The 14,464-nt window shown below is 35.7% G+C and overlaps 1 protein-coding gene across 1 annotated transcript in view; it reads right to left on the reverse strand.

The window, feature by feature from the left end:
- PPEF1 (protein phosphatase with EF-hand domain 1) overlaps nucleotides 1-14,464 on the reverse strand; it is a 113,602-nt gene that overhangs the window by 6,675 nt on the left and 92,463 nt on the right. Inside the window, 1 exon segment of the mRNA XM_027609540.2 lies at nucleotides 3,324-3,430. Coding sequence (XP_027465341.2) covers nucleotides 3,324-3,430 — 107 coding nt within the window.

A 14,464-nucleotide genomic window follows, 5' to 3' on the forward strand; every position in this document is an offset into this window, starting at 1 on the left:
CTACATCCCTCTTATAAAGACCATTGTAATTATATCAATTCCACCTAGATAACGCAAGATTGTCTCCCTAGGTCAAGAACGTCATTTTAATCACATCTTCAAAATCCCTTTAGCATATAAGGTGACATTCAAAGATTCTAGGGATTAGGATGTAGACATATTGGGGGATGGGAATTATTCAGCATCTTTCTTTCATTCCCAATCTTAGAAGAAAGGGTTTCAACATTACTCTGTCAAGGGTGCTTTTTTCTATAGGCTTCGTTAGATACCCTTTATGAGACTAAGGAAATTTGCTTCTATTTTTAGTTTTCTAAGTGTTTTCTAAAGCCACGATACCAAGGTAAAATACATCCAACAAGTTTTTCTTATTTGGAGAGAATCATGACTTCTTTAATTTTGTTAAAGCAGTGAATTACACTGATTGATTTCTGAATGTTAAAACAACCTAGAATTCCTAACATTTCTAGAATGAACCAAACTTGGTTGTGATATATTAACCTTTTGCTAATATTTCATTTAGGATTTTTTTCATCTAAATTTATGAGTGAGATTAGCCATTAATTTTCCTTTTCCATAAAGTTTTTTTAGGTTTTGGTATCAAGGTTATGCTGACCTCCTAAAATAATCTTGGAAATATTCCTTCTATTTACATTCTCTGGAAGAGTTTGTGTAATACTGGTTTTATTCTTAATTATTATATATATTATAATATAATTATATTATAATGGCTAATGAAGCTATCTGAACTAAGCTTTCTTTGGGGCAAGTTTCAAAATTTCAGATCCATTTTCTTCAACAGTTATAGGATTGTTTAGATTTTCTATTTCTTTTTGTGTCAGTTTTGGTAAGAGAGAGAGTGTGTGTGTGTGTGTGTGTGTACATATTTTAGGAATTTGCCCATTTAATCTAAAGTGTTAATTATTAGCATAAGAATTTCTATAATACATCTTATGAGCTTTTTAATATCTGTAAAATCTGTAGTAACATCTTTCCTTTCAATTCTGGCATTGGTTATTTCTCTGTCTCCTTACCAATGTTTTATCAACTTTACCAGTTTCTTAAAGAATCTTTATTTTTTTACTTTGTTGATCATAGTTTCATCTTTTACTTTTTTTATCTTTTATTTGTTTAAAGATTTTATTTATTTATTTGACAGAGAGAGACAGCAAGAGAGGGAACACAAGCAGGGGGAGTGGGAGAGGGAGAAGCAGGCTTCCCGCTGAGCAGGGAGCCTGATGTGGGGCTCAATCCCAGGACCCGGACCTGAGCCGAAGGCAGATGCTTAATGACTGAGCCACCCAGGTGACCCCATAGTTTCATCTTTTAAAAATATTAAAATGTATGCATGTTCACTGCTTCTCTAACTTGCATCTTGTAAGTTTCAATATGTTGCATTTTTATTTTCATTCAGTTGCAGAATTCTAATTTCCACTGTTGTTTCTCCTTTCATCTAAGGGTTATTTAGAAGTGTATTTCTCATTTCTAAGCCCCAGGGAATTTTCTGGCTACCTTCTGTCAACTCACTATGACAGAAAATTTATTCTGTGTGTTTCCTACAAAAAATTTGTTGAGATTTGCTTTCTGTACCAGTTTATAATCAATTTTTGTAAGTGTCCCATTTGTGCTTGACTAAAATGTATATTCTGCAATGTTGGGTACAGGGTTCTATATACATCTTTTAGGGAAAGTCTGCTAATCTTTTTGTCAGTTAATTCTTTTAGTTAAAGGAGTATTAAAATCTCCCAATATGATGGTAGATTTTTCTACTTTTATTTGTTCTGTTAATTTTTTTTTACATATTTTTGAGGCTATATTAAGAAGTACATACACACTTGGAATGGATTCAATTGGCAAACTGAATATTTTATCATTATAAAGTGTCCCTTTTTATTTCTAGTAATGTATATTTCCTTGAAGTCTACTTTGTCTAATATTAATAGAGCTGTTACAACTTTGGTTTTGTTAGTGTTTTCATGTTATATCTTTTTCTAAATTTTATTTTCAACGGTTTGTATATATGATTCTACTGTCTACTGGCTTCTATTGCAACTATTGAGAAGTCTGATAACAGTCCAGTTGTTTTCTCTTTGTAGCAACGTGTATTTCTCTCTGCTTTTAAGATATTTTTATTTGCTGTTGGTGCTCTGTAGTTTCTCCACAAGTGTGTACAGGTGTGGATTTAATTTTTTTATCCTGTTTGAGAAACACTGTGCCTCTCTACCTGTGAATGTGAGTTGCTCATCAGTTCTGGAAAAGTCTCAGCCATAATCATGTCAAATATATCCTCTCTTACAGTCTCTCCTCCTGGGACTCTGAGTTGATGTATGTTAGACTTTATTTTACTATCCATAACTCTTAATCTTTCTAATTCTTTCTTAAGCAATGTCTAATCTTCTGTTTAACCCATCCACTATGTTTTTTTAAACAAGTATATTTTTATAGCTATTTGGTTCATCAAGTCATTTTCAAATGCATGTCTGCAATTCCATCTTTTATTTCTTTAAACATTTCTTAGTTATATTTGTATTTGATAATTCTAATATCTGATGTCTTTAGGGAACTAAATCTGTAGTTTGTTGTTTCTGTTGACTCTTACTCATGGTAGCTTGTCTCCTTGTGTGTTTCATGATCTTTGGTTATGAGCTCATGGTTGATCTTAATCTCTGGATATATTAGTGGCCAAAATTAGGGATGCATCCCTTGAGCATGGATTTGCATTTGTTTGCCAAGACTCAGGGGGCACTACAAATATAGGCCTACCATAGCCACTTTGAGGGCCCAGGCTTAATGCAGAAGTCTCAGATCTAGCTTATCCATCTTTTTATTATCCCAAGGTTTAGTCTTAGGATTGAGTGTTACACCAAAATTAGCATTTGCCCTCAGGACAATCTACCATTTTGTGCTTGCTTGTTGTTCCATGCCCCCACATGTGGTTTCAAAAAACCTTTCATGAAGAAATAGAATGTTTCCTAGATATTTATCTTACTGTGAGGCTGGGAGATGCATTAAAATTCTGTATCCTCTAGAATCTAACTGTTTAAGAGGAGGGCCTTACAGAGTATCTAGTCTGAGATACTACCAGAATAGAAGGGTTGTTGTTGTTTTAAGTTGAAAGAAACTTACTGCAACGGAGAAATATGGCTTTTTTCAAGTACATAATGGATTACATTTTATTTTTATCTCTGTCTTTCCTTGCTAGTAAAAATAGAAAACTGAAATCTTAAGGGCGCAAAAAAAAAAAAAAAGAAGAAAAAGATAAAGAAAACTGATTTGTATGTAAGCTGGTATGTTAAGAAATAGTAAGCATTACATAATTTTATTACCTGATTTACTGCGGTCTTGAAGTTGGAAAGCACGAATGAGGTCAGTTTTTCGTGAAATCATTCTCTCTTTCAATATCCTGATGGCACTACTTTCAATAGCATTCACCCTACAGTAAAAAAACAATTATTAGGTGAAAGACACATAAATCATCCCATTGTGTCTTGTTTTAATGTGTTATATTACCACTTACCAGATTTTACTTCAAATGAATTGCCTAACTTCACACATACCCTGTTATTAGGTGGTCAGTGCTTGTGTATGTACACATGTGTGTGACTGTATTGTGAAATTTTAAAAGGATTACCACTGGTGTTTTCTTTTTGATTTCAAAGATTTACATGACCAATTGATGTCTGAGCATATCTGAGATAATTTTATAAAAAACAAGAAAAATAAAGAGGGACTTGCTATAGCAGACATTAAAATTTACTGTGAAGTTGCGAAAACCAAACAATAGGTATTGACACAAGAGAAGACAGATCCATGAGCAGAACATAATAGAAATTGCATAAACTTAGTGAACTATATATGGGAACAATACATATGACAAAGAAGGTATTACAATTCAGTAGAAAAGGCTATTTTTTTAAACATGGAGCTAGCTAGCATAGTTATCTGTCTAGATGCTAAACCACCTCGACCATTTACAAAAATAAATTCTAAATAAAGGAGGAAGAGAGAAATAAAGTAGCTATGAGTCATATACCCCCTCCCCCAAAAAGCAAAATGGCAGAGGTGGCAGACCCAACTGTATGTTTTCTACAGGAGATACACTTTAGTTTCAAAGATATAATGAGCTTGAAAGAACAACAACAACAAAAAAAGATGTATTATGGGGCGCCTGGGTGGCTCAGTTGGTTGGGCAACTGCCTTCGGCTCAGGTCATGATCCTGGAGTCCCAGGATCGAGTCCCGCATCGGGCTCCCTGCTCAGCAGGGAGTCTGCTTCTCCCTCTGACCCTCCCCCCTCTCATGTGCTCTCTTGCTCTCACTCTCTCTAATAAATAAAATCTTTAAAAAAAAAGATGTATTATGCAAACAGCAACCATAAGAGAGTTAGAGTGGCTATACTAATAGTAGACAGAATAGACTTGAAGACAAAATATATTACTAGAGATAAAGAAGGACATTTTATAATGGTAAAAGAGTCAGACAAGAAGACAAAACAATTGTAAACATATATGAACCTAACAACAGAGCCCAAAACTATATGAAGCAAAAACAGAATTGAAGGGAGAAATAGGCAATTTAACAATAATAGTTGGGGACTTCAATATTCTACTTTCAATAATGGATAGAACAATGAGGCAGAAAAAAAGGATATAAAAGACTTGAACTGCACTATAAACCAACTAAATTTAATAGATATGTATAAAACACTCTACCCAACAACAGCAGAATATACATTTTTCTAAAGCACATATGGAACATTCTCCACAATAGATCTTATGCTAGGCCACAATATAAGTCTCAATAGATTTAACATGATTAAAATAATACAAAGTATCTTTTCTGACTACAAAAGGAATAAATTAGAGATTAATAACAGAAAGAAATTTGGGGAAATCATAAATACAAGGAAATTAAACAACACAATCCTAAATAACCAATGGGTCAAAGAAGAAATCACAAGAGAAATTAGAAAATACTTTAAGATAAATGAAGATTAAAACACAATATGTCAAATCATATGAGACACAACCAAAACAGTACTTAGAGGAAAATTTACAGCTACGAATGCCTATATTAAAAAAGATCTCAAATCGATAACATAATCTCTGCCTTCAAAAACTAGAAAAAAAAAAGAGTAAACCAAAAGAAAGCAGGATGGAAAGAATAAAGAATAGAGGAAAACTATAGGCATAAATGTTTTATAGTACTTCACAGGTATTTTTACATATTGAAGGTTTGTGGTAACCCTGCATTGAGCAAGTCTATCAGCGCCATTTTTCAAATAGCATTTGCTGACTCCGTGTCTGTGTGTCACATTTTGGTAATTCTTGCAATACTTCAAACTTTTCCATTATTATTTTATTTATTATGGTGACCTATGATCAGTGATCTTTAATGTTAGTATTGTAATTGTTTGGGGGTGCCACAAACTATGCCCATATAAGAGAACCAACTTAATTGATAAATATTCTATCTGTTCTGACTGTTCTACTGACCAGTCATTCCCCCATCTCTCTCCCTCTCCTTGAGCCTCCCTATTCTCTGAGACACAACAATATTGAAAGTAGACCAACTAATAACCCTACAATGGCCTCTAAGTGTTCCAAGTGAAAGGGAGTCATAGGTCTCTCACTTTATATTTTTTAAGTTTATTTATTTATTTTTAGTAATCTCTACACCCAATGTGGGGCTCAAACTCACAACCCCGAGATCAAGAGTCACATGCTCTTCTGACTGAGGCAGCCAGGTGCCCCTCTCACTTTAAATCAAAAGCTAGAAATGATTACGCTTAGTGAAGAAGGCATGTTGAAAGCCAAGAGAGGCTGAAAACTAAGCCTCTTGTGCCACAAAGTTAGCCAAGTTGTTAATGCAAAGAAAAAATTTTGAAGGAAATTAAAAGTGCTATTCCAATAAACCCAAATGATAAGAAAGTGAAACAGCCTTATTGCTGATATGGAGAAAGTCTAAGTGGTCTGGTTAGAAGATCAAACCAGCCATAATATTCTCTTAGGCCAAAGCCTACTCCAGAGCAAAGTCCTAACTCTCTTCAATTCTATGAAGGCTGAGAGAGGAGAAGAAGGCAGATGAAAGGTGTGAAACTAGCAAAGGTCGGTTCATGAGGTTTAAGGAAAGAAGCCATCTCCATAATATTAAAGTTGAAGGTGAAGCAGCAAGTGCTGATGTAGAAGCTGGAGCAAGTGATCCAGAAAATCTGGCTAAAATAATTAATGAAGGTGGCTCCACTAAACAACAGATTTTCAATGCAGGTGAAAGAGCCTTCTGTTGGAAGAAGATGCCATCTAGGACTTCCATAGCTAGAGAGGAGAAGTCAACGCCTGGCTTCAAAGCTTCCAAGGACAGGCCAACTCTCTTGTTAGGGGCTAATGCAGCTGGTGACTTTAAGTTGAAGGCAATGTTTTGTGTGTGTGTGTGTGTGTGTTTTAAGATTTTATTTATTTATTTATTTATTTGAGAGAGAGAGAGAGAGAGAGAGAGAGAGAGAGAGAGAGAGAGAGAGTGCGCGCGAGAGCACAAGCAGGGGCAGAGGCAGAGGGAAAGGGAGAAGCAGACCCCACTGAGCAGGGAGCCTGACATGGAGCTCGACCCCAGAACCCTGGGATCATGACCTCAGCCAAAGGCAGACACTTAACCGACTGAGCCACCCAGGCACCCTGAAGGCAATGTTTATTTATCATTCTGAAAATCTTAGGGCCTTTAAGAATTATGCTAAAATCCGCTCAGCCTCTGCTCTATAAATGGAACAACAAAGCCTAAATGACAGCACACTTGTTTACAACATGGTTTACTGAATATTTTAAGCCCGTTGCTGAGGCCTACTGCTCAGAAAGAAAGATTCCTTTTAACATGACTGCTCACGGACAATGCACCTGGTCACCTGAGAGCTCTGATGAGATGGACAGTGAGATTCATGGTTTGTGACTGCTGAAACAACTTTCATTCTGCAGCCCATGGACCAAGGAGGAATTTAGATTTTCAAATCTTATTATTTAAGAAATACATTTTATGCTTTTCTGTCTGGGCTGCTGACATGCCATCCAGACTGAGGAAGACCCGGAAACTTCGGGGCCACATGAGCCCACGGCCACGGCCGCACCAGCAAGCACTGGAAGCACCCAGGAGGCCGGGGTAATGCTGGTGGCATGCATCACCACAGGATCAACTTCGACAAATATCACCCAGGTTACTTTGAAAAAGTTGGTATGAGACATTGCCACTTAAAGAAGAACCAGAGCTTCTGCCCAACTGTCAACCTTGATAAACTGTGGACCTTAGTCAGTGAGCAGACATGGGTAAATGCTGGCAAAAACAAGACGGGGGCTGCTCCTATCATTGATGTGGTGTGATCGGGCTACTACAAAGTTTTGGGAAAGGGAAAACTCCCAAAACAGCCTGTCATCGTGAAGGCCAAATTCTTCAGTAGAAGAGCAGAGGAGAAGATTAAGGGCGTTGGGAGTGCCTGCGTTCTAGTAGCTTGAAGCCACGTTGAGGGGGGGAGGTTCATTAAATGCTAACAAGTGCTTTTCTCTTCTGCAAAAAAAAAAAAGAAAAAGAAAAAGAAACACATTTTATAAGGCTATAGCTGCCATAGATAGTGATTCCCCTGACTGATCTGGGCAAAGTAATTTGAAAACCTTCTGAAAAGGATTCACCATTCTAGATGCCATTAAGAACGTTCATGATTCATTGGAAGAGGTCAAATATCAACATTAACAGGAGTTTGGAAGAAGTTGATTCCAAACCTCATGGATGACTTTGAGGGGCTCAAGACTTCAGTGAAGGCAGTCACTGCAGATGTGGTGGAAACAACAAGAGAACTAGAATTAGAAGTAGAGTCTGAAGATGTGACTGAATTGCTGCCATCTCAGGATAAAATTTTAATGGATGACGAGTTGCTTCTTATGGATGAGCAAAGAAAGTGGTTTCTTGAGATGAATCTACTCCTGGTGAAGATGCTGTGAAGATTATTGAAAGGACAACAAAGGATTTAAAATAGTATATACATTTAGCTGATAAAGCAGCAGCAGGGTTTTGAGAGGACTGACTCCAATTCTGAAAGAAGTTGCTGTGGGCAAAATGCTGTCAAACAGCATCACATGCTACAGAGAAATTGTTCATGAAAGGAACAGCCAATCAATTTAGCAAATTTCATTGTTGTCTTATTTTAAGGAATTGCCACAGCTGCCCCAGCGTTCACCAACCATCACCCTGATCAGTCAACAGCCATCAGGATTGAGGCAAGACCCTCCACCAGGAAGATTATGACTGGCCGAAAGTTCAGATGATGCTACTATTTTTTTTAACAATAGAGTATTTTAAAATTAAAGTATATACATTGTTTTTTAGAAATGCTATTGCACACTTAATAGACTACAGTATAATGTAAACATAACTTTTATATGCACTAGGAAACTGAAAAATTCTCCTGACTTGTTTTATTGTAAGATTTGCTTTATTATGGTGGTCTGAAACCGAACCTTCAACCAACAACCTTCACACCTCTGAGGTGTGCCTGTAAATGAAATAAAAAACAGAAAAACAATAGAGAAAATCAACGAAGGAAAAAATTGGTTCTTTGAAAAGATCAATAAAATTGACAGAATTTTAGCTAGACTGGCCAAGAAAAAAAGAAGAAAGTACTCAAATTTCTAAAATCAAGAATTAAAGAGGGGTCATCACAACTGACCTCACAGAAATAAAAGATTATAAAGGAATACTATAAGCAACTGTACACCAACAAATTAGATAATCCAGATGAAATGGACAAATTCCTATAAAGATACAAACTACCAAAATTGACTAAGAATAAATAGAAAACCTGAACATACTTAGAACAGATAAAAAGATTGAATAGGTAATCAAAAAACTTCTCATGAAGAAAAGCGCAGGATGAGATGGCTTCCCTGGTGAAGTCTACCAAACATTTAAAGAAGAATTAATATTAATACCAGTCATTCACAAACTCTTCCAAAAAATAGAAGAGGTGGGCATACTACCCATCTTATTATATGAAGCCAGTATTTTATCCTGAAACCAAAACCAAAGATCACAAGAAAACTACACATCACTACAATATCTCTTATAAATATAGATGGAGGGGCATCTGGCTGGCTCAGTCAGTACAGCATATGACTCTTGATTTCAGGGTTGTGAGTTCAAGTCCCATGTTGGGCATAGAGATTACTTGAAAAAACTTTTTTTTTAATTTGAAAAAAAAATGAATATAGGTGGAAAATCCTCAACAAAATACCAGCAAACTGCATCCAGCAATATATAAAAAGGATTATATACCATGAACAGGTGGAATTTATCCCAGGAATGCAAGGTTTGTTTAGTATCTGAAATAAACAAATGTAACACACCATATTAACAAAAAGAAAAGAACAAAAACCACATGATCTTCTCAGTAGATACAGAAAAGGCATTTGACAAACTCTAACACTCTTTCATGATAAAAACACTCAACAAATTCAGCATAGAAGGGAACTTCCTCACTCTGATGAGAGGCATCTACATAAAACACATGGCTGATATACTTAATGGTGAAAGACTGAATGTGTCCCTCTTAAGAACAGGAACAAAACAAGGATATCTGCTCTCACCACTTCTAGTCAACATTAGTCTAGAGGGTCTAGCCAGGACAATTAAACAAGAAAAAGAAGTACAAGGCATCCAGATTGGAAAAGAAGTAAAACTATTTTCACTCAGAAATAATATGATCTTGTATATAAATAATCCCAAGGAACCTACTAAAAACTATTAGAACTAATAAACAAGTTAATCAAGATTGCACAATATACAAAAATCAATTGTATTTTTATACGCTTGAAATGAACAATCCAAAAATGTAAATTAAGAAAGCAATTCTACTTACTATAACACCAAAAAGAATAAAATACTCAGAAATGAATTTAACAAAATAAATTCAAGATTTTTACACTGAGAAACCAAAACTTTGTTCAAGGAAATTAAAGATCTAAATAAATAGAACAATATTCCATGTTCATGGACTCAAAGACCCAATATTGCTAAAATGGCAATAACCAGGGGCACCTGGGTGGCTCTGTTGGTTAAGCATCTGACTCTTGGTTTCAGCTCAGGTCTTGATCTCAGGGTCATGATCTCAGGGTTGAGAGACTGAGCCCCATGTTTGGCTCTGTGCTCAGTGGGGAGTCTGTTTTAAGATTCTCTCTCTCCCTCTCCCCCTCCCCCAAATAAATAAATAAATAAATAAAGTCTTTTAAAAATAAAAATAAAATGGCAATGGCCACCAAATATATCTATAGATTCAAAATAATCCTTATCAAAATCCCAGCTGGCATTTTTGTAGAAGTTGACAAGCTGATTGTAAAATTCATATGGAAATGCCAGGATGCCAGAATAACTGAAACAATCTTAAAAAACAAGAACAAAGTTCAACTCACATTTCCCAGTTTCAAAACTTACTACAAAGCTGTAGTAATCAGGACAGTGTGTCACTTGCATTAGGATAGACATGCAAATCAATGGAATACAATTTAAAGTCCAGAAATAAACCCATACCTTTATGGTCAATTGACTTTTGACAAATGTGCCAAGACAATTAATTAAATGGGAGAAGAATAATCTTTCCAAATGATGGCCCTGGGACAACTGGATAGCCACATGTAAAAGAATAAAGTTAGAGCCCTACCTCACACCATACACAAAAATTAACTCAAAATAGATCAGATACCCAAATGTAAGAGCTTAATCTATAAAATTCTTAGAAGACAATATAGGAATAAATCCTCATAACTTTGGGTTAGGCAATGGCTTCTTAGATACAACACCAAAAGCACAAGCAAAAAAGAGAGAGAGAGATTGGATTTCATCAAAATTAAAAATTTTTGTGCTGCAAATAATACCATCAAGAAAGGGAAAAGATATCCCACAGAATGAGAGAGACTATCTGCAAATCATTTATCTAATAAGTGATGTGTATATAGGATAGATAAAAAATTCTTACAATACCCTAATAAAAAGAGTAAGAACTCAATTAAAAATTGAAAAAGGAGGGGCAACTTGGTGGCTCAGTTGGTTGAGGGTCTGCCTTTGGCTTGGGTCATCATCCCAGGGTCCTGGGATCGAGGCCCACATCAGGCTCCCTGCTGGGAGGGGTGTCTACTTCTCCCTCTCCTTCTGCCCCTCCCCCTGCTTGTTCTCTCTCTCAAATAAATGAATAAAATCTTTTTAAAAAAATTGAAAAATGATCTGATATAGACATTTCTCCAAAGAAGATAAGCAAATGTTCAATAAGCACATACAAAGGTCCTCAATATCACTGGTCATTAGAAAAATGCAAATCAAAACCACAGTGAGATTCTATCTCACATGCACTAAGATGGCTACAATAAAAAAGATCATAATAAGGGTTGGCAAGGATGTGGGAAAACTGGAATCCTCATACACTGCTGGTGGGAATGTAAAATCATGCAGACCCTTGGGAAAAAAAGCTAACAAGTTATTCAAAATGTTAAAAATAGAGTTACCATATAATTCAACAATTCCACCTTCAGGTATATACCCAAGAGAAATGAAAACATATGTATGTAGAAAATCTGTCCACCAACGTTCAAAACATTATCATTCATAATAGCCAAAAAGTGGAAAAAACCTGAATTTCCATCGATGGTCAGATGAATGGTCAAAGAAAATGTGAACTATTCAAGCCAAAGCAATCTTGAAAAATAAAAATAAAACTGGAGTTATCAACAATTCCAGACTTGTTATATTACAAAGCTGTAGTAATCAAAACAATATGTTACTGGCACAAAAATAGACACATAGATCAATAGAACAGAATAGAAAACCCAGAAATAAACTCACAATTATATGGTCAATTAATCTTCAACAAAGCAGGAAAGAATATGCAATGAGGAAAAGACAGTCTCTTCAACAAATGTTGTTGGGAAAACTGGACAGCTACATGCAAGGAATGAAACCACTTTCTTATACCATGCACAAAAATAAACTCAAAATGGAATAAAGGCCTAAATGTGAGACTTGAAACCATAAATATCCTAGAAGAGAGCACAGGCAGTAACCTCTCTGGCACTGATAGCAACTTTTTCTAGATAGGTCCTCTGAGGCAAGGGGCACAAAAGCAAAAATAAACAATTGGGACTACATCAAAATAAAAAGCTTCTGCACAGCAAAGGGAACAATCAACAAAATTAAAAGGCAACCTGCGGAATGGGAGAAGATATTTGCAAATGACATATCCGACAAAGAGTTAGTATCCAAAATATATAAAGAACGTATCAAACTCAACATCCAAAAAACAAATAATCCAATTTAAAAATGGGCAGAAGACAAGAACAGACATTTCTCCAAAGAAGACATACAGATGGCCAACAGATACATGAAAGGATGCTCATCATCACTTACCATCAGGGAAATGCAAATCAAAACCACAATGAGATATCACCTCACACCTGTCAGAATGGCTAAAATTAACAACACAGGAAGCAACAGGTGTTGGCGAGGATGTGGAGAAACAGGAACCCTCTTGCACTGTTGGTGGGAATGCAAACTGGTGCAGCCACTGTGGAAAACAGTATGGAGGGTCTTCAAAAAGTTAAAAATAGAAATACCTTTAATCCAGCAATCACACTACCAGGTATTTACCCAAAGAATACAAGAATCAAAGGGATACATGCACCCCTACGTTTATAGCAGCATTATTTACAGTAGCCAAGATGACGGAAGCAACACAGGTGTCCATCAGACGATGAATAGATAAAGAATAGTGGTGTATCTACACAATGGAATATTACTCAGCCATAAAAAATAACGAAATCTTGCCATTTGCAACAGCATGGATGGAGCTAGAGATACTATGCTAAGTGAAGTAAGTCAGAGAAAGACAAATACCATATGATTTCATTCACATGTGAAATTTAAGGAACAAAACAAATGAGCAAAGGAAGAGAGAGAAAGAGAGAGGCAAACCAAGAAAGAGACCCTTAACTATAGAGAACAAAGTGATGGTTACCAGAGGGAAGGTAGGTGGGGGGATGGATGAAATAGGTGATGGGGATTAAGGTGTGCACTTGTGATGAGCACAGGATGATGTATGGAATTGTTAAATCACTATATTGTACACCTGAAGCTAGTGTAATACTATGTGTTCACCGTACTGGAATTAAAAACTTAAAAAAATTTTTTTAATTTAAAAAAAAAAGGAAAATGTGGTCTATTCATATAATGGAATATTATTCAGCCATAAAAAGGAATGACACATTCATACATGTTACAACGTGAATGAACCTCAAAAACATTGTGCTAAGTGAAAGAAGCCAGTCACAGAAGACCACATATTGTGTGATCCAATTTACATGAAATGTCCAGAATAGGTATATTTATAGAAACAGAAAGCAGATTACTGGTTGCCTAGAGTTGTGATAGGGGGAAGTGACTGGTGACTGCTAATGGGTTCAAGTTGTCTTTTTAGGATGGCAAAAATGTTTTCAAACTGGTTATGGCAATGGTTGCACAACTCTGTAAATATGCTATCAGTGAATTGTATATTTTAAATTGGTCAACTTTATGGTATGTGAATTATGTCTCAACAAAACTGTTAAAATAAATTAATTTGAGATTAACTTACTAATATAATACAATATAATATAAACTTGCTGTGGAGACATTTTTCTAACAAAGATGAAAATCCAAAAGATATAATGAAATTATATATATAAATGTGATTTCATAGAACTAAAGCAAAATGAAGACACCAACAAAACATATGCAATGTAACTGTAAAAATCCTCTGTCCCTCATCTGCAAAGAACTCCTAAAGATTGATCAGAAAATTACAAACAACCCAATATAAAATGGGGGAATAATATAAATAGGAAATTCCAAGAAGAGAAAAATGCAATGTCCAAAAACATAAGATGGGCAAACTCAGCTATCTAAAAAGTGCTAATTAAAACAATGAGATTTACTGTTTTGATCCATCAGCTTGGCAAAAATTAAGAAGTGTGATAATATCTAAGACTAATGAGGATGTGGAAAAATTGGTATGTTGTTTTTCAGATTGTTAATTGTTAAAACTCTTTTGGAGTATCTAGCAAAACTTTAAACCATAAACCCATAAATTCCACATTTTGAAATTTTATGTAAAAAAAAGCACTAAATCTTATGGCTGTATGTATGCATGTGTGTATGTACGTATGTGTGTATGTATGCATGCACGTGTATGTATGCATGTGTGTATGCACGTGTATGTATGCATGCGCGCATATGTGTATGTATGCATGTGTGCACGCATGCATGTGTGCACGTATGCATGAGTGCATGCGTGTATGTACGTATGCGTGCATGTATGCATGCGTGTATGTACATATGTGTGCATGTGTGTACGTGTGTATGTATGCATGCATGCGTGGGTGTGTATGTACGTATGTATGCATGTGTGCATGTGC

Source organism: Zalophus californianus, chromosome X (assembly GCF_009762305.2).
Source record: "Zalophus californianus isolate mZalCal1 chromosome X, mZalCal1.pri.v2, whole genome shotgun sequence".
In the NCBI taxonomy this organism is placed as follows: domain Eukaryota; kingdom Metazoa; phylum Chordata; class Mammalia; order Carnivora; family Otariidae; genus Zalophus; species Zalophus californianus.